Source organism: Ammodytes marinus, assembly GCF_949987685.1.
Source record: "Ammodytes marinus genome assembly, chromosome: 15".
NCBI classification, from domain to species: domain Eukaryota; kingdom Metazoa; phylum Chordata; class Actinopteri; order Uranoscopiformes; family Ammodytidae; genus Ammodytes; species Ammodytes marinus.
Window position 1 is genome coordinate 4,322,858 of NC_137219.1, and position 24,864 is coordinate 4,347,721.

The 24,864-nt window shown below is 41.7% G+C and overlaps 1 protein-coding gene across 1 annotated transcript in view; it reads right to left on the reverse strand.

Annotated features, from left to right (window-relative positions):
- The window catches only part of gfra4a (GDNF family receptor alpha 4a), a gene marked incomplete at its 3' end in the record, with an annotated part of 138,252 nt that extends 113,814 nt beyond the window's left edge, over nt 1-24,438 (reverse strand). The window contains exon 1 of the mRNA XM_080042205.1: nt 23,917-24,438. Within this exon, the coding sequence (XP_079898331.1) occupies nt 23,917-23,974 (58 nt within the window). The 5' untranslated portion in view covers nt 23,975-24,438. The remainder of the gene's footprint in view (nt 1-23,916) is intronic.
- Between the last annotated feature and the right edge of the window lie 426 nt (nt 24,439-24,864).

The following is a 24,864-nucleotide window of genomic DNA, read 5'->3' on the forward strand; positions in this document are numbered from 1 at the left end:
ATTCCACGTCCTCTTCAAGCCCTAAATAGACACAGAGGATATAATGGCAAGTGACAAACCACTGTTCAGAATGACACAGGGCACCAATTAGAGTCTTTACATTCAGTTAAATGGAATTGAGAGGGAAATCAATTATGCAAAATTAGCACTTATTGCTAACTACCCTCTCTCTCGCCGGCTGTGAGCAATGCATGTGAGAGTTGTGCAGAGGAGCGCTGCCCTTTTAAGTGTCGGAAGGGCTTCGTCATAGCAAGATCAAACCGCTGTGTGTGTGTGTGTGTGTGTGTGTGTGTGTGTGTGTGTGTGTGTGTGTGTGTAGGTGTGTGTGTGTGTAGGTGTGTGTGTGTGTGTGTGTGTGTGTGTGGGAGGGTGGAACGAAAGAAAGATGTAAAAAGATCAAATGGTGCCCGCGGTAAATATCAGGGAAGGTGAAGATGAGAACGCCCAGAGGCATTATTGTCGTTGTGTTTGATGGTGCTGACAGCCATAATAAAGTTCTACAAACGTCTAAATGGCCTCAGAGGGGCCACGGCGGCTTTTGAATGATAATGATTTAATACAGTGGAGGTTAGAAGAACATCAACAAGTTAAAGCCTCTGTAAACCTAGTCTTAAATTGTTGAAAAATCTATATCTGATGTCAAAGTTGGGTGTTCCAATAAGCTTTTGCAAACATCTGATTGAAAATAACTATGTATAACAAAAATAAAATCAAAAACTGCCTTTTTACCGTCTCGAAATTTGCGAGAAATGTTTGGGTGTGGCCGTATCGTAGCGGTCTCCATGGCATTGGTCATCGTCTTTATATGAACGTTACAGTCAAAGAACTGCCGTGATTGGTTCGAAACACTTATTGTGTCACAAGAACCAGAGCATAGCCCGCCTCATCTAAACCAAAACAAAATTTAACAACAATTTTCCTTCAATTTGGTGGCTTTAAACAACCCGACCAACATATTCCAGGGGGGGGGGGACGGGGGGACGGGGGGACGGCAAACTAGTTGAAAAAGCTGCTGTGGTGAAAAGCACCGGAGCGTTAGAACTGTCCACGGGAGGCAAAGAAAATAGACAACGGTTCACTCCCCTAATTTGAGACGTCCCGTTGCCTCAGATCAGCATGGTTCTCTTCTCTGAGAGCCTTCTACCTCTGAAAAACACTGGGAAAACGGGGCGGAAAAAGTAGAAAATAAAAATGAAAAGAAGGTGGTGTCGAAAGCTGAAGTGTTGAGGTGAGAAGGCGAGAACTGAGGAGATCTCACCTTGAAAAAAAAGCAGTCGAACCTCCTTGATCAATGTTTCATCGCTGTCTCATGACGGCTGGCCTCTCACCTCTACACACACACACACACACACACTGAGACACACACACACACACACACACACACACACACACACACACACACACACACAACGATCTGTGGTATTGTAGACTTGGAGAAATGCCTGCTGCACTGAATCACTCAGATGCCGTGTTTACAGACCCACCTGCCATCTCTGCCGCTCTCTATAACAGCATAGCAACAGATAGCTGCCCGCTGCGCCAACAATGTACACCATAAAAGTGGACAGGGAGCGGCATGCATAATGCACATCATTCTGTGTGTGTGTGTGTGTGTGTGTGTGTGTGTGTGTGTGTGTGTTTGTGTTTGTGTGTGTATATGTGCATACATTTTTTTTGTTAGGTTAATCGTTATTACAGTAATCACATTTGTCATTTTACATTCCCAAACAGGTTTTAAATACATAGTAACATTGTTACCTGTGTATTTTTGTTACCTGTGTATTTTTGTTACCTGTGTATTTTTTTGTTAATCAAATATATGAAAATAACAGTAACTTTATGAACTTGACTTTAAGAATGATCCCAAGTCAAATTTACACACTCCACATTATTATTTTTATTTGTTTTGCCTGTGTGCCCATTAGCATCCGTCTGATTAGCTGCACTTGTTTGCTTAGCTCGTAGGTTGAAGCTCAAAACTCAAAGTACTTCAGAGATATTTCTTTTTTCCATTTTTATACAAGGAGCACATTACGCTTGACTTGTCATCTAAAGCCTTCTGGAAGCTTTTTAAAGTATTGGTGTTTTGCGTCAGCTGCTGCTATAGCTTCCTCACCAACAAGTAGAAGGGTCAAAATAGCAACACGCTATTAAAGCGCTAACGCTCACAGCCCTAATATTTATACATCCCGAACACACACACACACACACACAGACACATGGCCAAACACAAGCTCATAAAGTATTCAGTTGAAGTTACAGGGAGTCAGTGAGTGGTTCAACAGAGCTGACAGCGACTTTAATAGGATCTGTTGTTGAAAATAAGTTAATTAATCTTGTCTACTCTCTCTCTCAACTCATCTCCCAGTCTGCCTGTCTGTTGTTCGACCCCACGCTCCACCTTTTAATCCCTATTGCAGTCAACTCTCTCTCTCTCTCTCTCTCTCTCTCTTCATCCCTTCTTCTCATTCTGCTCCGATGTTGAACTCTACCTCCTCTGAGTGTCGCCTATTTCCGTTCGGGCGTATTTCACAGGGACAGGGGGGGGGGGAGGGGTATTTCTCATGGGGCCCTAAGACAAGAAAACCCGCTTACAAAGTTTCACACTTTCTCCTCCCACTAGCTTTTCTTGGTTCTTCACAGTTGCCCGCACAACACCCTCTGTTGTTCCAAAACAAGCTTGACTTGTGACATACACAACACCTATTTTCACACCAACGTGCCGATGAGTTGTTACCAGGAACACTCAGGGTAGAAGAGGGAATAGCACATAGGGAGGTGCCGCCGCGTCCGCAAACATTGCTTCTGATGAAAGTCGGTAAGCCAATAATAGACAATTTAAAACTGTGCCAGCTATGGTTAGCGTTATTATGATTAAAGGTGGAGTCAGAGGTACTGGAGAACGCTTGTTGTCAAAATCAGTGAATATCTCCTCATGATTTGCTACCTGTCCGTACTGTGTGTGCTCTGAAATAAAAATCCATTGTTAATACACAGCCCAGGCTCTGTAAATGGGTATGTTGCTAGCTAGCCCACTTTGTTTACATACCACTTTACAGAGGCTGAGTATGTTTTTTTCAGTACACACACCACACACACCACACACAGGTAGCGGAACATGAGAAGATATTCACTGATTTGGACCAAAAAAAGTGATTTTGACAACGTGCGTTCTCCAGAATCACTGACTCCACCTTTGTAAGTTTGCAGGTTTGCAGAGGTGTCTAAATCAAAGCTATGGTTTCCTACAAAACAATAGTCCAGTTGCATTCAAATGAAAACAATAAAAAAAACAATAAAATTAAACGAGAGATGAGAGAAGCTCATGAATAAATATAAGCAACATAACCAATTTTCCCACTTTCAAAGGGCTCATTAGTTTTCAAGTCACATGTGCAGAGGATGCTTAGCATGGAGTGGCCTTACACTCATATCAGAGGGGAATTCTCCGTCAGTAATTAATGGTGTTGATCTTGTGTAGATTTCCCAGGTGGGGTGTGTGTGTGTGTGTGTGTGTGTGTGTGTGTGAGAGAAAAACATCTTCATCTCCATAGGTTTAAGATTTTTATTTTGTTTCTTCCAATTTATAATATTTTTCTCCCAAAGTGTTTTGCCTTGGTAAACATCGCCAAACAAAACGGATTTCCATGAGGATTAATTACAGCAACAAATCAGCGTAGCCAGCAGTGGAATGTACTGATTTAACCAACGCAGGATATTAAAGCTAGCAGACCTGTGTGCAATAAAAGTGGGCACCGGAGGACAGAGCAGAGAGAAAAACTCTACCAGTTCATTGCTTTTACTGTGCCACGGAGACGCAGTCCATTACTTTGGGATCATTACATAAAAATGATTCGGATACAATTCAATATTGTACATTTAAGAGACATCTGTGTGAGCATATGGAAGTCAGCTGCTTTATATGGCAGATTTTCAATGAATTTAGTTTTCGATTAGTTTTGCCTTACTGTTTGGAACTATTTAGAATTGACTCATTGTGTATGTTTACACTTATCTTTTTTTTTCTTTGTACTTATTGCACCGTAGGGTTGGAGAGAAATGTATTTTTGATTCCTCTGTATGCCTGGCACATATTACAGAAATTGACAGTGACGTTGACTTGACTTAAAATTCAAAAAGACAGTCTCAAAAGAGGGATGACATGCTGTTTATTTATATCTATTTTATTTGACAAACAGCCCGGGCTTCTGCTATAACAGCGTCCACATTAAATGAATGAATCTGTCCGTGTCGTTTTTTTTTTTTTTTTAAAGGGAGCCATTGTGGGCTTTCATCCACTCCTTTCGGACAGCTGTGTAAAGCCCCCCCGCTTCGTTAATACCTCTCCACCTTTGCACAGGTTTACGGCCACGGATCAGTTGGCGCGGTAACAAGGGCTGACAGAGGCTTTCGAAACACACAGTCGGAAAGAGAGAGAGAGAGAGAGAGAGAGAGAGAGAGAGAAAGAGAGAAAGAGAGAGAGAGAGACATGGGGCAAAGCAGATGAAACTGGCTGGCAGCTCCTTGTCTCTAAAGGGAAGGGTGTAGGGTGTACATGGGCTGAGAAAGACGATAAATGGGAATGAGTGTAGCCAAGCGCTTAGCCGGAACATGCTAGCCCCCCGTTCTCAAAGGGGGTTGCTAATGACCTGACCTGGGGGATCAGTGTGTGACATTGACTTTGGGTGTGTGGAGGACTCAGCAGGAGTGTGTGTGTGTGTGTGTGTGGGGGGGGGGACTGATATTATCCCAGATATTTCAAGAGTCATGTAGTGCGGATAGGATAGCAATAGTCTGGTGAGGATATGTAGCAATAGGGCAATGGAGGGGCAAAGGGGGGGCGGGGAGGGGGGGTGCGCTGACCTGCATAAATGGGTCGACTACTTCAAAAGCTAAATGTCAAACACGAACAAGAAATGCATTAACACATACAGGTCGACAAGTATTCCCCACACACACACGCATGAACACACATGGAGGGCGGGCAGACAGTACAGTTACATGACATGACAGTACATGAGAAAATGGATTTATTGTGTTTGTCTGAGTGAAACAGGACTATTAAAACACTGTCAAGTACACATAATCCAAAAAGGTTCATTCCGTGTAACCGCCATGATGAATGTACTTGAATGGTATTTTGCACAGACTAGTATTAAGTTATTAAGTGACGTAATAGATTGGTTAACAGAGCATAACAACGTACTGGTATAAACCGTAACAGCGCCTGAATAAACTCAGACTGCATCAGACAAAACAGTGGAGACATATCACATATCTGAATATATTTTGGGGATATTGCTATCACCGGCTGCCAGAACATTGAACTGTTTTCGGAGTTGATGAAAGTGATTCCGGTTACTGTTTGAAAACACTCAGTGCCAAGCAGCTGCTTCCTGCCTTCTGTCAAAATGAGTTTTTTTCCAGCAAAAAAATAAATAAATTCGAAAAAGCGTCTGCCTCAATTGCATTCGAGGCCAGAAAATAACATAATGTCAGTGTGGGTGGACGGCTTTCATCATTAAACCATTTTGTGAACAGAAGCTGACTGACACCTTGATGTCAATATAATAAAAAAAAAACTCAAAAAGAGAAAGATTGAATCTGTTCAGGGACCTTGGCTGCTTCCCTACCATCCTGTGCCCAATAAAGACTTCATTTCAAATAAGTGAGTTCCAAACCTGTTTGACTTGTAATATTTCAAACGTCAATGGAGTTGTTCGTAGTTACACCAAATACACATCCCCCCCCCACACACACACACAAACTTCCCAGCAGCTCATTTAAATAACTAACTGTGGCCCAAAGAGGTTTAAGCATCCATCCAAAAACAGTTGATTCCAGGAACTACACAGTGCCAGCAACCCTGGGTTATTTGATCGCCACGCCTGGCTAATGTATCTGAAACAATACCACATCAAGGCCAATTTTTGGAATCACAAAAAAATTTGGAAGCACAACAAAATGTAACATGTTAATGTTAAACAGTATTTTGTTTTGTAATCTTCTATCCAATAATCATCTCACACAAACCCTGATATTCATTTTGAGACCTTGGGAGGTGGGAGGGGCCTGTCCCCAGTTTGCAAACCATTCATTGGACTGAATTGTGGACTCCACTTAAATAGCGCTTTTCCCTGATTTTTCACAGATCCAAATTGCTTTACATTGTTTTGTACACATTCACCCAATCACACATACATTCAAACACCGATAGCAGCAACTACCACGCATGGTGCAACTTAACTATCAGGAGCAATTTAGGGTTCAGTGTCTTGCCCAGGGACACCTCGACATGTGGCGGGGAAACGGGGATCGAACCACCGACCGCCAAAGCTGCCCATAACATAGTTATACCAAGCTTAACCTCAACAAGCTTAAGCCGTAAAATGACACTTAATATGTGTTGATGCATCGCTATGACTGGATTATTAATATTTATTGAGCCTTTCTAGACAAATATTTCTATGTTTGCATATGTCAGTATGAATATAATCTCTAGGAATCCATTGAGGAATTGTATTAACACAGACAACAGACCATCCTTTATTTATTTTCTACAAATGCAGTGATCAAATCTTGCCATCTTTGACTCTAAAATGAGACACAAACAGACACTGTATAGTTGATATCGCAATCATTGGAGTAAAAAACCCCTAATCACTCGATGTAAATGTCATCAAACTGTGGAAAGTAAAGGGAAAGTGATTTGTCATCTCACCAATCAAGACAACCGCACAGTCAAAAAATGTGTGCGCGTTCCAATCCTGCCATATGCTTCTCTCTATGAACAAGTGTACAAGTCCAGGCTGCCAAGAGAAGGCTGTAAACACCCTCCAGTATATTCCTGTTGATTAGCCGCCATCCATCCATTTCATTTTATTTATTTATTTTTTCGAGTCCAAGCGTAGTCGCATAATTCACCGCCAAGTTTTTGCAAATTGATAGCAGAAAGAAAATTGAACCAACATTATGACGTTACCGGAATAAGTGATAATAAAAAATGGTACCGACAGGGTGACAGACAGTGTGCCTATACAGATGCCAATTGGATCTCACACATCCATTGTGGTTGTCATGACAAGCCGCGTTATATAATACAGCTTCAATAAAACTTTCGCCCATGTCTCATCATCTATCATTGACTGTGGGGCCTGTCTTGGCACATTCTTGGCTTGGTCTTATAATGCGTTTTGGGGGTTTCTCTTAGCTCTCAGGAGTGAATGTACTACAAGAAAAGCTCCCGTAGAACACTGGAGTACTATGGTTCACTGTGTAAGGTCCCTTAAACGATATTGATGGGGGCCTGAACCCTCTTGAACCCCCCCCCCCTTATAAAGGCTTGGGGTACACTGAGGACCGTTAGACTGTGGCTCTATAGGGCTTTGAGCCAATCTAGAAGGTTTATCAAAGATCGGACGGCTGTCTTGTTCCGTGATGTGACCGTGTTGAACTCTGGGTTTGTTCAGGTTGATGATCTGACAAGCGGTCACGGCAGCTGACAGTGGAGGAGGGAGGGGTGTGTGTGTCTGTGTGTGTGTGTGTGTCTGTCTGTGTGTGTGTGTGTGTGTGGTTGGGGGGGGTCACTTTATCTACTGCCTCGTGACGGAGCGACATATAGTCAATTTTGTTACAGCAAAGTCAAAGCTTTACTTTAATTCACTGAAACAAAAATCCCTGTTCAAGTTATACATTGGTGGCACTGTTCTAGATTTAAGACAAGATTATTAAGTGATATTTTAGCATTTTTAGATTAGATATATCTTGAAGTTAGCTAGAAACACTCATATTGAGCATGTGTTACTGTAGCAATAGGAAGAGATTTGTAATAGTAAACCAGCCTATCTCCCTGACATGTTTGCCTGTTAGACTATTGTGTCTTGTATTAAATGTCATGACATATTTTGACTAGATATTCGACCAATACACTTGCTATAAGATTCAGAAGTTTTGGCAGTGACCCTTTCCTGTATTTGTGAGAGCGACTGTGTCCATTACTTTACACCAGATAGCATCGCGCAGTATCTCAGAGAGTCAAGAGGGTTCTGACCTCAGAAGTTATCTCCTCATAATCCTTCATCTCCTCGACAGCGGCGCTATTAAGGAGTGCTAGCTAACGGAAAAAAGAAAAAGCCTAGAAGAAGAAAAGTACCGGAGCTTTGATAGTGTTTGAAACCAAAAAAGAAAAAAAGCAGTTTTTCGTGTATAGCCACTAGAACACTACTGAAACATCTAAAACCATCTAAGGGGCGATGGATGGATGATACAAGGGATTATCAAATAATTGAAATCTTTAAAATGTCATCGGTGTATAGATGGTGGAGTGACCTTAGATCAATGGTGGTGGGTTGGGACACACTTCAGTAGCTTTGGCCCCTGAAGGCATGGAGATAGACGGACGGATGGAGAGAGGATCACACAGGATCGCAAGGGGAAAGGGGGGCCAATAGACGGACTTAAAAAGCAGGAAATTTAAATCTAAAGATGAGACAGTGCCGTGACTGAGGGGACAAGGACGAGTGTCTGTAAAAAGATATTCCCTGAAACTCTTTGTGTCTTCCACTCCTCTCTCTTCTATCTAACTATCTCTTCTGTTTGATCTTGCCATTGTCCCAAAGTCACTAGACAGGTTTTTTTTTTTTATATCTTATATTTACTGTTCCACATGAGAAGGCTAGATCTTAAAACATGTCCTTTCTAAAATAGATTTGCCTTATTGAAGCCAACACAGCCAAAGACGGAGGCTGGCCGCATCGCAACAGGCTTCAGTGAATCGATTTGAAGAAAATATTGAAGTGTGTATATGTGTGTGTGGATGTTGTTCTAAGGGGTGGATGTTGTGTGGTTGTGTGTTTTATCTGTTCTCTTGCCTCTGTTCCAAACGCCCAATCAGATTTAGACTAGGTGTAGGTGTTGACTGTCCTCCTCCACACCTCCGAGCATTTTATTTTTTCCACCTGTTGTTGTGTATTTGATGTATTTGCATTGAATATTGTGTATGTATTGTTGTCTTTCCTTTGAATCTGTTTGAACTCGACATTGTAAATGAGGGTCACCCCTCAATTGGTCTCTCGAGGAGTTAAATGAAAATGAAATGAAAAATTGTTACCTCTGTTTTGCTACAGTATATTCTTCTCCTTTTTTGTTATTTGTATGCTGCTTTGCAAGTGTAACTAAAAAAAGGGAAAATGCGAGGGAGTTGGCAGGACTGTACACCGCCACAATAATCTGTAATGGAAGACGCCAGGGGAAAAAAAAACTATTTAAATTTTCAAGAACGGGAGATTGAAAATGACTTTAGCGGTGGATTGCCAATGTTAATTGCCTGGAGAAGCTGCTGTACGGCACAAAGGGGTTTTTTGCGCAAGTGTTATCAATATATATTTTTTTTCTTTCGAGAAACCCTCCAAGCAAAGAAAAAAAAAGAGACTAGATAGACCCCATAGTTCTCTCTCACACACACATACATACACACACACACACACGCACACACACACACACACACACACACACACACACACACACACACACACACACACACACACACACACACACACACACACACACACACACACACACACACACACACACACACACAAACGGGTTGCAAAGTTTGCCAGTTTTTCTAAATGAACCGGCAAGTCCCACTCAACAGGCGTATAAAGAAAAAATCAATACCTCTGTTAACCGTCCATTGTTTCCAAATGAGAGGCACCAAAATGGGGCTCTCTGGTCGATGTATATTGCCACCGTCATCGCATTAACAAACACACAGGCTTTTTTTGACTGTGATTGACTGGCACACCAACATACACCCACCACCGCTACCTAATTGGAATTTACTCGGAGGAGGAAGACAAAAGAGAGGCAGCTCCCTTTTGTCACTGACAGGATGCCATGAGGCCCGGGGAAATTGAATTCACATCAAGAGGGGATTTTAATTAGACCACTTTGTACCTTTCATTGCCACCGGAATACAATTTACATTTATTCTTGTGTTGCTAAGCCTCCCTTCCGTATACCTTTAGTTTCATGGCTTTGACTTATCTTAAGGCATGTCTTAAATTGTTTTGTTTGCATACGATGTGTTCAGAGCAATGAGTTTGGGGGTTTCGTCTGTATATTGTTTAGCAGTAGAGCTTGTTTAAAGGTGGAGTGAGCGATTCTGGAAAATTATTGTTGTCCAAATCACTTTTTTTATCCAAATCAGTGAATATCTCTTCGATCCGCTTACCTGTACATACTGTGTGAGTTCTGTGCTCTGATACATATGGTGTTAATACACAGCCTATAGTCTGTAAATAAATGGGCGTGGTGCTAGCTATGGTGGATTTCTTTCAGCGCACAAAAAGTACGGACATAAAGGTGATAATTGTCGTCTACATTTATCATACAGAAAGCATATAACCATGTGTCTCTTCCTATGTTCATATTCATTATAGAGATACTGCAACCCCAAATTTGAACATGAACTTCAAGAAACAGGAAAGAAAATAAACTGAAGTCCGTATTACATTGTGTGTAGCAATCACTAAAATCCTCCTTTGAAATGAATCACAAAAAAATAGTAAAACTGTAAAAGTGTACTTAGTGCAGAAGACCTTGAAGGCAGGATTTATCAGCTTAGCTTAAAGGGAGATGATCCATTGAGCGGAGATATGGATGGGTTTCGCCCCGTCTTTTCCTGAGCTTAACTTCAGACCAGCAAGAAGCTAAACCCTGATATTCACATGGAATCCATCCCAAGGCCCGTAAGACAAATGTATCGATGGTTTAAAATCGAGCATTTAACTCGATAAAACTGATATTCAACCATGCTCTCACTGAAATCCCTTAAAGCTTACAACTTATGACATCATTTATTAAGTTAAGGTGCTACGAGGAACTTTGTTTGTGTTTAATCTTACACCCTTTGGACACAAGAGGTAGTGTTTCCACTACGCCAGCTGTAGTTCCTGGGTGAGCGTACTCATGACAAAGGCATTAAGAAAACTATATAAAACTAGCAATAGTGTGTTCTCAATATTAGGGTCGCCATTAGCGGTGTGTGAGCTAATATTGCTAATATGGCCGCAAATGGAGGGTCCCTTGGAAGTTAACTTATCTTCTTAAAGGTGAAGTAAGCGATTTATTTATGTTAATATAAGTGTTAAATCGCTCTTTATTCATACAGTGATCACTTACATAATGTGCGCGTTTCATAAAGCCGATCTCTCAGTCAGCTGCTCTGCATGTAATGGGCAAATACACTTTTTATCGGATCCCGAAATTAATATCCAATCACAAGAGAGAACGCTACAAACCGACGCTCATGGTCTGACTGCCGGTGCACGCTAGAGGACAGATGGGTGAATGTTTATGCGCCTACAATGGCGGAGCATGTAAACATCCTTCCCAATGTCTGTTTTGATGGTTTTTATCATGTTTTATCACAATTACTTATCTGAAATGGTGCTAGATAACTTGCTGTTTGAAGACCGCAGTGCATTAATGTGGTGACGTAGGGACGAGCGAGGGGACCGCTAACTGCAGTAACTGACAGGAAGTTAGCTAAAAGAACCATTCCGCTTACAGCACCTTTAAGTTTGAATGTATACAGATATATACAGAAAGAACATGTTTTGTTTCACTGCAGTTTCTCATTATTTGACCTGATAATTCAACCACTCTAAAAACAGAATTTTGGGACAATGGCTTCCCAGAAAAAACAAAGTAAAACACACTTTGCCACTCCATATGGTTCCAATAATGGAAGCAAACATCCCTGAAAGTCTGTTTGAGTGAACACAATGTCACACAGAAAGGCAAACTGATATTGTTCAACATATGGTACTTGTTTAATATGGTTTCAATGCAAAAACACTGACTTTGAGTGATAGATATTTCTGGGAAAAGCGACAAGACACAAACAGTCATATCATCACTGCCAATAAACTATTTATTTTATATTTTTTTGGCTTCTAGTATCAAAATCAAATCTTGAAAATCTCCCAAATATTACCCCCCCCCCCCCCCCCTCCCCCCACTCTTCCATTCTGCCTAGGTGATGACGTGGAACATGCGAGACAAAGACATATAATACACTGAGCGGCTTAGACAGGCAACAGAGGAGAAAGCGTGTAAGAGTGGTGAGCCGCAAAGTCTTTCATTAGCCCTCGTGAATGTTATCTGGCACGCATCAGACAGACAGACAGACAGACAGGCAGGCTGGGTGGGTGGGTGAGTTGCCATACTGTGATTTGGCCCTTGCTTAACATCCCCATACCTCCCCCCACCCCTCGTTTGGCTTAGGCAGTTGACAAGCCTGGCACCGAAACCTGATTTCCGAGTCCCCGATTTTCACACTCCGCCTATTTCGATCACACAAACACACACACACACACACACACACACACACACACACACACACACACACACACACACACACACACACACACACACACACACACACACACACACACACACACACACACACACTGCACGCCAGAGCCGAAACTGAAGCCCTGATTAGAAACCAATTAGCAGAAGAGGGGCTGCTGGGTTTTTGGCTCCTGCTCCGGCCGGGTATCTCTGCCTCCTGCCACTGGTCTGCTCTCATTTGCTGAGAGTTCTCAAGGAAAAGTAAGACTGCAAGTAGAGCAGCTTTAAAGGTGGAGTCAGCCATTCTGGAGAACACTTGTTGTCAAAATCACTGTGCTGAAAGAAAATCCAGTGTGAAGGCTATTATGCTCTGTTAACTGCATGTTGCTTGCTACGGTGGACCCCTTTGGTTTACATATTGTGTATTCACCCTTTTACAGAGCCTAGGCTGTGTTTAAACACCAGATTTATTTTGTCAGCACACGCAAAGTACAGACAGGTAGCGGTTCGTGAGCAGATATTCACTGGTTTTGACAAAAAGTGATTTTGACAACAAGCGTTCTCCAGAATCACTGACTCCACCTTTAATATGACGACAGAAATACCTTGCCCTTGGCTCCAGTTTGTGTTTCTTTTTTTCTTTTTTTTTTTAAGATATTTTTTGGGCATTTTTATGCTTTATTGATAGTGCAGAGAGAGAGGTGAAATGGGTCAGAGAGGGGAGTGACATGCAGAGAACGACCGCGGGTGGGAATCGAACCCGGGTCTGCTGCTGGGCCCGGCCCGGGAGGGGGACGCCTTACCGACTGAGCTAAAGGAGCCCCCCAGTTTGTGTTTCTTATGTATTTATCTTTCTATATATAAATATTTGGCTTTTGCGATGATGATGATGATTGCCTTAAAATGAAATGAGCCAGTTGATTTGTTAAAATAAACGGAAACACTGCTACAGTTGTTTTAAGATAAAAAAAATGTCTATACATTCCATAATCCTTAGCCCTGCTGCTGCGATGACAAACTGTCCTGGATATGGCAAAACAAATATCTAGCCCAGTTTCAACAAGGTGATTCTGAGCATTGACAAAAACTGCTACCGGAAATCTGGGGTTTGAGGCTGGCCCACAGAAAATGTTCCAGACTATTTTTCTGTCTACTCCAGAGACATTTTTTGCCTTGCCTTTTAGTAACATGAGGAAAACCCTGACACCATATTTTGTGGCTAATTGACAGGCGATTCTTTTTCTAGTGGATATTTATAATAAAGAGGTCGAGAGAGGCTTTTCCTTGTTATGAATGGGTGTCCTCAATACCAACAAAACAAGTAACAAGCGAGTATAAAACTTTCGGTTTAATTGGGCTTACTGGACATTTTTAGGGGAACTCAGTTTAGCAGATTTTAGACAGAACAGAATAAAAACAGGTCAATTCTGAATAATAGTATGGCCACTTTTCCAACGTCATTATTACATAAAGGCAATGTTGTCATTGTCCTCAGTAATGGAAAAAGATGGAACATGTTAAATGATAGCTTCACATTCGTCCAGTTATAGTTGCCATGCACTTTGTCCAAAAGTTCAATACTAAACACTGCTATAGTGTCAAACTCACCCTAAGAACAAACACTAAAAAAACGCTTGAATATTAAGTTGTTGTTGTTGTTGTTAATGTACAGTTCACTGATTTCAATCCCACAACAAAGGTAATGGATGATTTGTTCACAGTTGCAAAACTAATCAAACTAATTATGAACGGTTGTGAAACATATCAGGACGGTAAAAAAAAAACTGTGGGAAGCCTGGATGACAGTAATCAGTGAGCGTGAAGCTGTGTGTGTGTGTGTGTGTGTGTGTGTGTGTGTGTGTGTGTGTGTGTGTGTGTGTGTGTGTGTGTGTGTGTAATACTAATACATTGGATCATGTGAATGGAAGCTGAGGGGCCTTGTGATTATCAGGAATATTTCTATGTCAAAATGAGGATATCACTGTCTCCTCCAGCACCTCTCTTAATAAAATACTGTAGAAATAAAAGCCCTCATTGTGCGGGTTTGGATAATGGTTTTGGCAGCAGTCGCAATGAGACATTTAAAGTTCCTTATCCACTTAAATATGCACTGACAGACACACTTGCATACTTAAAAAAATACTGTGAATACTCAATGAAGGGACCTTGAAGCCTTTTTAGCTATGGCTAGTTTCATTACCACTTGTCATTCCCTATGCCAATCCAACTCTATGCTACCTTTTCCCCACCACCACTCACAAAAAAAAGTTTTCTTCTGATTAATTGCACCCTTTTAGGCCTTTTTTTCCTCTCAATCAGCCCAGACCATTTTTCAAAGCCTTTTCATTACAGAAAAAGTTAAACGTCTGGTCCATTGGTTACAGTGGCAGTTAAATGCCATATCCTTTCAGCAGAGGCAAGGGCAGGGTAATTGTCTCTGTGGCGTAATCGTCCCTCAACAAAAGCCGGTTTGGAAAATGACAGGGTTTTAACATAATAAGGAGCAATGTCACCGTGGTTTCAACCCACAGACAGAATCCTACCCTATATACACCAGCATCACTTTGATTCCATTCTCCATTCCAGATAAGGTTTATCTCCATCTTAAACCTGCAGTGTGTAGAATTTTGGGTTTTATTTCCTAGCAGATTTTGTAGAAAGTAATTATAATATCCAGAAGTACATTTAATTTGGTGCATAATAGCTGATTTTTTTTTTTTATTATTATTTTTTCCCTTAGAAAGGGTCTCATATATGTCCATATTTCTGCATATTTTGGACCAAGGCCTAGTGCCGCCATGTTGAAAGTGTCATAGTTGGAATGTCATCAGGTGCATTGTTTAAAATTTAGAATTGTTCTTGTCCTTGAAGGCCACTGTAGCTTCTGTTATTATTCGAAAGGGTTGGGGTTACCCAGGGAGTGTTGCATTCTAGGACTTTGTAGAACGTTCTTGATGATGTCATATTACACACTGCACCTTTAAAGTAGCTACGAGGAACTTTTGAAATATTTCTGAAACAGACTCATTATTCCTCTGATGATTATAAAGAATCGATCCTATATCAAAAGGAAATCCATTCTTTGCAAACCCCTTTTCAAGTTACCACACTTCAGAGGGGGTCAGAGTGCAGGGTCAGCCATAGTACAGCGCCCCTGGAGCAGTTTGGGGTTAAGTGTCTTGCTCAAGAACCAGCCACCACTATTTTTATAACTAACACCCTCCTGTCCAGTGCCGGGGATCGAACCAGCGACTTTATGGTTACTGGTCGGCCCCTCTCCCTCTATGCTACCCTACCACCACCCAACTTTAAATTATTTTGTTGAGTCATAATACACTTTGAAAAGGCAGTGTGCGTAGAAGCCGGCTGTGTTTGCTTTTTGCCAAAACATTATCTCTTCGCGGAGGAGACAGTTGACAAATTAAGTCAATAAATCAATCAGACAAGATGGATTAAGTGTCAAAAGTGATATCCGCAAGTAAGATGTAGTCTGACTGCAGATTGGGGTTGGACTGAGACAATCTCTACCATCTCTATACTGGTGGAGATTTGGATCAACAGGTGTGTTCTGCATAAACAAAAACATTTAAGGGAAAGCGTAAATGAAAAGAAAATTCAATAGGTTATTTTTTCAGCATGATAGATTTTAGATCTTAAAAAAGCAAGGCGGGTGACACACTAGGGATCTTAAAAGCAACTCAGTTCTGGTGAGACACTCAACAGAGGATACATATCATATTTTTTTTTTTTTGTAAAGACGCCCAACGACAGCTTGGAACTTCACGTAAAAATACAAATCCCCTCTCTTTGCGCTGTCACACACACAGAAAGCTTTTTCTACATTCACATCCTCCCTCTCTCTCTCTCTCCCTCACGCTATGTTTGCTCCGGTAATTCCCTGACACTATTCTCTCGCTTCTATCTGTCAGAGGAAAACTTGAAAAGAAACAGAGGAAGAATTCAATATATATATAGAAGGGAAAATCAAGAAACGGTGACAGATGTACTATAGCAATGGGGGACCCGGTGTGTGTGTGTATAAGAGAAAAGGACTATGATTATGAATTAAACATGTGTCTGGGGGTGGGTGTCGGTGAGGGGGTGTTTTGAAATGTCAGAATAAATGCATTAAGCGCAAAACTTTTCAAAAAAAGCACCATAATATTGTATGTGACAATTTCAAGGTTATAAAAATAATATGCTAAGGAGCAAATTATTCACTCGCTTTTACAACGCATATGTGATTAGGCTGAGTAACTGCTGAGGGCAACAGAAGGATTTTAAAACGTCGGAGGGAGGCCACTCAAACATGGCGTGTTTGTGTGTGTGTGTGTGTGTGTGTGGTGGGTTGTTAATTAGGAAGCTGTTTGTTCAGAGTAAAATGTTCATCTTATGATCTTTACATCATCCCACACTATCCCCCTATGCGCTGTTCTATCTGTCCTCTGAAGCTCATACATATATAATGATATATATCTCCCTATGCCACACTTTTGGACACTCACTGCACTTTAAAAGACAGTAATTAATACTGCTACATTTACCCAGAATTCAAATGACTGTGTGTGGGTTAGTATTGACGGAAAAAAAAATGAAATAATAGAACTGCTGCCTTTTTCTGCTGATCTTTCTTGCCCTTTTTTCAGCTCATTATTTTTGCTTTACGCCACGGTTGCTGTAGCGCTGTCTCAGTGCTCAAATGAAACCAGTTTTTGGCAGTAGGATGTTGCTCTTTTAAACCAACAATTGCTGATTAAGTCCCCCATACTAACTGCTTCCTGAACAATGCCAAAAAGTAACTAGAAGTCGGACCAAGTAGCAGCTAAAAATATATTTTCAAACATAAATAAGAGTAAATATTGGACTTATATTCTTAAGGTGGACACAAACATAATTCAAACTGAATGCCAAAGTCTTTGGGTATATTGGGTGTATAAATAGCCAATGGTTTGCCAACATGTGAAGCTATTCTAACAGCTAATATTGTGTAAGGTTGTGTTTCATCTAGTTGTTCTGCCTCATTGTGGCCAAAGAATTATGAATACAGCTTTAAGGAAAATAAACCATGGAAAAATGCCATGCCTTGAGAAGCCTTTTAGGTCCTATAAAGCAGGGTCAGCCATAGTACAGTGCCCCTGGAGCAGTGAATTGCTAGTGTAGCTAACTGTTGGAAACCCTTAGGGTATCTGCTGATAGCTAGTACCAGCCCAAAACTGGTGCTATTGTTGATGCCAATTTTAAAATCTGTATACCGGTACCTCACTGTGTGGAACTCATGGACATCATGCAATGAGAGTCTTCTGTGGGCTAGGATTATTAAGTCTAAAAGACACACCAGTTTCTTTGTAATGACAGTATCCTCAATTCACCAGAATGAAATGAAGTCACGTTATTCTAAAACCAGAGAATCCTTAACTATTAAGTCTTCCCAAGTAGCAAAGCTTAGATCCAAATGCAGAAATGGAAACCTTGAAGATCCCACGTCATGCCAGAGAAAACTACTTGTAGAAAATGTGCACAAATACACAATAACATTAAAATTAAACTTCTGTCGCCCCCATGAGCAATTTTGAGTAATTACAACATCACTGTCAATGCACCTACTTGAGATAAGCTTTCGGCGATAGCGCATGGATTGTATGCCTTACACACGTCCATCCAGGTTTTTTCTTAGCAGTAGAATCAACAACTGAAACATTGGACGCCTGGATGCTTTTCTGGTATATATAAAAAACTTACACACTATAGCTTTAAACTTATTAAAGTGTTTAGTATCTGGACTTTATTACTTCTAGCTCTCCTCAAGATGAGATCCTTCTACCGCAGTGGACAATTATGCCACGTACGGAAAGGCTACTTTGAAACAAATCTGTTCAACTGCACTGGAAAGTTCATCAGCAAATAATTACCTAGTGACGAGCGGTAATCAGTAGAGAGCTTCACTCCCAGCGCTGCAGCCGCAACACTATAATTACTTTCTGCTAACTTTGCTCTAGACTCCTCAAAAGTATGAGATCAAAAAAGGCTCTTAAGTTCCAATCAGTGAGTGATTTGAAATGACATCATCTACAGCGTAAATGGGTGAAATAACAGCTGAACAGTCATTTATTTTATGATCTCGCTATAATAACCACACATAGTCATCGAGAAATCAATGTATATCTCATTTTGACATTTTGTTTGACATATTCTCACATCTTTTGTTTTGGCTTTCTATCATCAGTCATGATTTCGTCAAAAAAAGGAATCACGTTCAACAATTGTGTCCGCCTCCGCAATTTGATTATGGTGTTCTTTCTCTCCAAACTGATGACAGCTTCCATTTTAAAACACATTATTACACACAATCAGCAGCAAAATAGGCCCAGATATATAATCAGCAATGGCCGCCCTTTTCCAGTCTGCTGGGTCTGTTATAGAACATGATACTGTTGGTTTGCCTTTTGTGAAGGACCCCTGAAGTGTGTTGAAGATTCTTTTTTGGCATGTTCAAGCTTTATTAGATAGTACAGAGTTGAAATGGGAAGACAGAGAGAGAGAGAGGGAGGATGACCTGCAGTAAAGGTCCACGGGTCAGATTTGAACCCGCGACCACTGCAACGAAGGCCGGAGCCAATATGGTACGCGCTCTATCCACCACGCCCCAAGCCTCTGCAGTTTTAAGGGATCCTCAAATAGTCCACACTTAAGCTTAATGACGATCAAGCTGGGAAATATATATATATAACCCCAAATTAGTGAGTGGCTTGGGTTTATTATTTCTTTCCAGTCAATCAAAGGTGCAGTCAGCAATTCTGGTGAATGCTTGGTGTCAAAATCACTTTTTTGTCAAAATCAGTTAACATCTCCTCATGATTTGCTACATGTCCGTGCTGTGTGTACTGTGGCGCTGAATGAAAAGCCGGTGTACACAGCCTAGGCCAGGGGTCTCCAACAGGTCGATCGCGAGCTACCGGTAGCTCGCGGGCGGGTTTTCAGTAGCTCGCCTGATAGGTTGACCGACTTGTTAAAAAAAAAAAAAAAAAAAAAAAAAAAAAAAAATTTTTTTTTTTTTTTTTTTACAAGTTAAAAATCTGATGAAGGTAAATGCACCTCTTCCCATGGTCAAAACTTTGCGATTTGCGGTAAATAAATGTTCACATGTGTCTCAAAGCGTTTCTCTATCAGCTGGTGTGTGTGCTGCTCTGCAGCTCTGCATGCGGCCATGCATAACTACGGCATGCACTGTCTTTGACCTTTGCATAAATGTATTTAATCATTTTAAGGGGAAAACACATTGTATTTAGTTATTTGTAAAACAGCCTGCTATAGTAGCCATACAAGATTTATTTTCTGAATTTCAATGCTGCTTTATTTTTACGTTTTAAATTGGGAAATACATGTTCCAAAACGACCAATAACCTCTGTATTTAAAAAGAAATCATGCAAGTAGGCTAATAATAACCATTAATGAATTATAAGCTATCGCATCACAGTAGGCCTAATTGTCCACAATAATCTCACAACAGCCCCTATCTAAAAAGGAACTTTAAAAATGTACAACTGTAAGGTCAGTTGTCTGTTTTATTCAAATAAGCAGTTGTTTATTTCTGTAGTGCGTATTGGCATCTTTGAGCAAAATACCCCCAAAATTTTCGGCGCGCCGCGTTGCGCCGCGCTGCGCCGCGCCTCCTCCACACCTGTGTGGTGACCACCTTCACTAAGACATTTCCTGGGGAAACACTGTTGCGTCACAATAAGAAGTGTAGTATAGACATTGATGTCAATTTTCACTGATATGTGGCCCACAAAAAGTGTAAAGTAATGTGTTCTTGGACCTTTGATGGGAAATTATTTATGATAAGCATTGGGTATTGCAATTTCACACATGTACAAACAGAAGCTTAATTCATTTGATGTGTGCTATGTAAATAAATATAAGCGATTTGATACAAGTAGCTCTTGGCCACTTTAATTTTTTCAAAGTAGCTCTCAGTTGAAAAAAGGTTGGAGACCCCTGGCCTAGGCTCTGTAAACTAGTAGGTAAACAAAGGCTATGTAAACAAAGGGGGCCTCACCATACTGTAGAGCTAGCAACATGTCAATGTCAATGTTAATAACACTATTCACCTAACGCAAAACAGTAACAAACCCTGAGTGAGCTGTTCATGTAGTAGAGGAATAATAATAATATGCAGATGAACCCACTCGACTAATTAGAGTTATGTTTGCAAATATGTTGGGAGCGACGCGGGCATATAATCACTGAGGCATCACAAGACTGCAGCAGACAATATGCTAATTTAAATGTGAAGTGAATAGGCGCTAGTTTTTTTTTCTTTTTGTTCAACTTTCTTTTTAATGCACAAGTTTATCCCACTGCAAGTCAACAATATGCAAGACACAGCGCGCTAATCTGGCTTACATCTACTTCACACACCTCACTTCATCAAATGGACACATTAGATTAGACGGACATTATTGCAGCCCGAGACACCACGGGCATTTTAAAAAAGCCTTGTTTGGCCTGCATGACAAGTTGTTGTAGAGAGGAACATCTATTTATCTGTGGTAGGAGCTCAGGGGAAAAGAGTTGAATGCATACACACACGCACACACACAACCACACACACATGCAACCACACGCACGAACACACACACACACACACACACACACACACACACACACACACACACAACAGCCAACACATTCTTTCAAACCAGAATGTCCCCATAAGGAGAGTGGGCTGTCAAGTGCTGATTCTCTATTCTCAGAAGGAAAGCTATGCCAGTGTACACACACACACACACACACACACACACACACACACACACACACACACACACACACACACACACACACACACACACACACACAGTGAAGCCAAGGCTGGAACTCAAGGACACTTTGGCAGTCATTTTGCTGAAGAAACCGATGCTGCCTTCAACTGCTCCACCGTGACAGCTGCCATTTCTGAGTTGTGTGTCAAGATTTGTTGTTGTTAGTGTTGCAAACTATCTCTGTATGGCAGCGTTTTACAACAAATCATGTCAAGTCATTCATGAAATTTTTCTCACCCGAGCTAAGGGTCCAAGGGCAGGGTGTCATACTGTATGGAATGTAAAGCCCACTGAGGCAAATGTCTATTCGTGATATTGGGCTATACAAATAAAACTGATTGGATTTGAATTGACTTGGCATACATACAAACAATCCCCCCCCACCCCTCCCTTATAACCTTCAGGTTGAATGTGCTGCGTCTGCCTCCCTGTGTGTCTGACTGAAGGGATCATTGGGCCTGGGTGAGAGACGCCCTGATGCTTTGACACATCTCTCTGACAAGGTGAGATTATTTGCAGAGAAAAGACTAGAACTGACTGCAACCCCCCCCCCCCCCGTCTCACTCTCTCACTCTTCCAGCTTTCACTCATGGCCGCCGGCTCATTCATGTGTTTGAGTGACAGCACATTATCACAGTGACACGCGATTTACATATGATGTGAAAAGACGAGTGAAGACAAGGGGACATATATAGCTTTGATTCCTTTGGTGCAGCCTATAGTGTTGCGGACAGGAGTGCTGCAAGTGTGTGTGTGTGTGTGTGTGTGTGTGTGTGTGTGTGTGTGTGTGTGTGTGTGTGTGTGTGTGTGTGTTTGTGTGTGTGTTTGTGTGTTTGTGTACTTGTACAACTATTGATGTGACAACTCATTTGAGATTTAGACCTTAGGAGTGAAGACATCTTTGTAAAGTGAGGACATTTTGGCCCTTAGGTTCTTACTTGAGGACAGGCCTTTAAAGGGCTGATTTAGGGTCATGACTTGGTTTTAAGGTTTAGGTATGCAAAAGGTTTATGTAAGGTTTAGTGGTTAGTGTAAAGGTTGGGGTTAGGCAATTTGATGGTTAAGGTTAGGGTAAGGGGGTAGGGAATGCACTTGGATGTCCTCACAAGTATAGACGTACAAGCGTGTGTGTGTGTGTGTGTGTGTGTGTGTGTGTGTGTGTGTGTGTGTGTGTGTGTGTGTGTGTGTGTGTGTTCAGTGTTTTTGTTGAGGTGTAGTGGAACATCTTGTCTGGGAGCCCCACAGTGTTCCAGAATGCAAAGGCGTCTTTCTCTGTGTGCTGGAACCACAGCTGCGGCAAAGGGAAATGGAGTCTGAGATGAGGAGCTGTCATCGTCGACGCTATAAATCTCACAAATTCAAATCCTGCTCTCCTCCTCCTCCTCCGTACGTACATCCCGTTCCCATACAGCCCCGCACTAGCTCTGCAGGGAAGGGTTTTCTCCTTCTCCATGGTGTGGGGAAATTTTGCAGTACAATAAAAAAATAATAAATAAATACAACAACAAAAAAGTCAGAGTTTGTACCACAGATGAATTTTAAAATAGGAACCAGAAAGAACCAATACTTGCATTAGAAATGACTTTCACACCAGCTGACACAAAGAGATGTACAAGTGTTGACATGACATGATTAATAGATTTGCGTATAGAGAGGAAAAGCTGTGTGTGTGTGTGTGTGTGTGTGTGTGTGTGTGTGTGTGTGTGTGTGTGTGTGTGTGTGTGTGTGTGTGTGTGTGTGCGCAGTACTGGTGGTCGTTGCTTGTGAATTCAGTGTGAGATTTGATCGAACAACACACCACATTGACAGACGCATGATGCACAAAAGCCCAAACACTGCACACGCGCACATCTGCTGTGGCTCCACACACACGTAAAGACACAACAATGCAATTCACCTGCAGACTCGAGGCAGGTGCACAAGCGCGCACATCGCATACATGCACAACTAACCACACGAGCTGGTACGCGCACGCACACCCCCCCCCTCCCCCCCCCCCCCCCCCCCCCCACACACACACACACACACACGCACACACACACACACACACACACACACACACACACACACACACACACACACACACACACACACACACACACACACACACACACACACACACACACACACACACACACACACACACACACACACACACTTTGAAACACACTTGTCTGCATTGGCATTTTTCGCAGTCAAGCATCACCAGCAGCGGAGTCAGAGAAAAAGCCTTTTTTTTTCTATTCTATTCTATTCTATTCTATTCTATTCTATTCTATTCTATTATATTCCCACATCATCTGAATATTGGAAGAGTAAACACTGGGCTTCTTCTGCCTGCAGCATATGACACATTTAAATTGCTTCTCTGAGGCTGAGAAAACGGCACGCAAGCGTCTCCATCCAGCGAGTTTCCCCCCTCCGCTTCATTACTGTCAGTCACACATCAGATGATATTTTGCGGGTCTTTTCCGTGTGTGGGCTTAAACAGTGTTATCCCCCTGCTCTGTCCAGGACCCTATTGTTCAACCCCGTTCATGTTAATAACACAACTGGCTGATCTTGTGGGACAATTAAATATCCCATAATGCAACTTTGACACAGAGAAAAAGCAAGCGAAATTGACTCTTTAAAGGACTAATGATCGTGATGATGCTCTCACACTGAAATTGATCTTATCAGAGCTGCAACGCTCAACAAACGCATTCATTTTGAAGTGTTTTTTTTTTAACTTACCGATAAGAGCCAGCTGTAAGAAGTACAGTCCGAGGAAGTCCATTATGGAACGAGACATTAATTTCAAACGGATGCAAATCCCGGGGCGAGTGATGGTGATAAGAATAAAAAAGCTCCCTTCTTGTTTGTTGAAATTGGCACCAAAGATTAAAAGACAGACCGACAGAATCGAAGCTATTTCTCAAGTGATGACTGGCCACTTACGCTGACGCCAAAAAAATCCATAGAAATGTATGAGAAGAGAGGAGCGGAACAGAGCATAATTTTTTGTCCAACAGTCAAACTTTTGTCGTGTGGAAGGGAGGGAAAATCGGGTTACAGATCGCGCCAAGTCGAGCCGGTGATTCCAAATCAATGCAGGAAAAAACCAGTTCGTTCCTTTAGATTAAGAATAAATATTCTACGAGGATAATTCTATACATCCCTGGACGTTTTTTTCATCCGTCCGTCCTGAGCGGCAGCTTCCTCTCTCCTCTTCGCCTCCACCTGCGCACCGTCTGGGAAACTGCATATGAAACACACAAATACGCTCACACACACTCACAAGGGGCGCGCTGCTTTGGCGCACTCCTACCGACCTCCGAGTCCCACACACTACAGTCCCCTCTCTTCTGATCCCTCTAGCTCGCAGGCGGGTCGGCTTGCTTGCCTGGAGATGCCAGCTCCAGCCCCCAGCTGGATTTTTTTTTTAAATCCAATCTTGGCCAAAGTTGAAATAGGACAAGCTAAATCGATAGTCTATTTCATACTGCCATAAAAATGGAAACAATATACCTGCGCAAAATGGGGCATAGGCTATACTGTAGTCTGGTCTGTGTGTGTGTGTGTGTGTGTGTGTGTGGGTGGACCTTATCCACACTTCTTCTTCTGAAAGTAAGTTATTCTATCCAAAGAAAAATCTAAACTACCACAGCCATCTTCATGAGAATCATTCCCTGCGTTCCAACA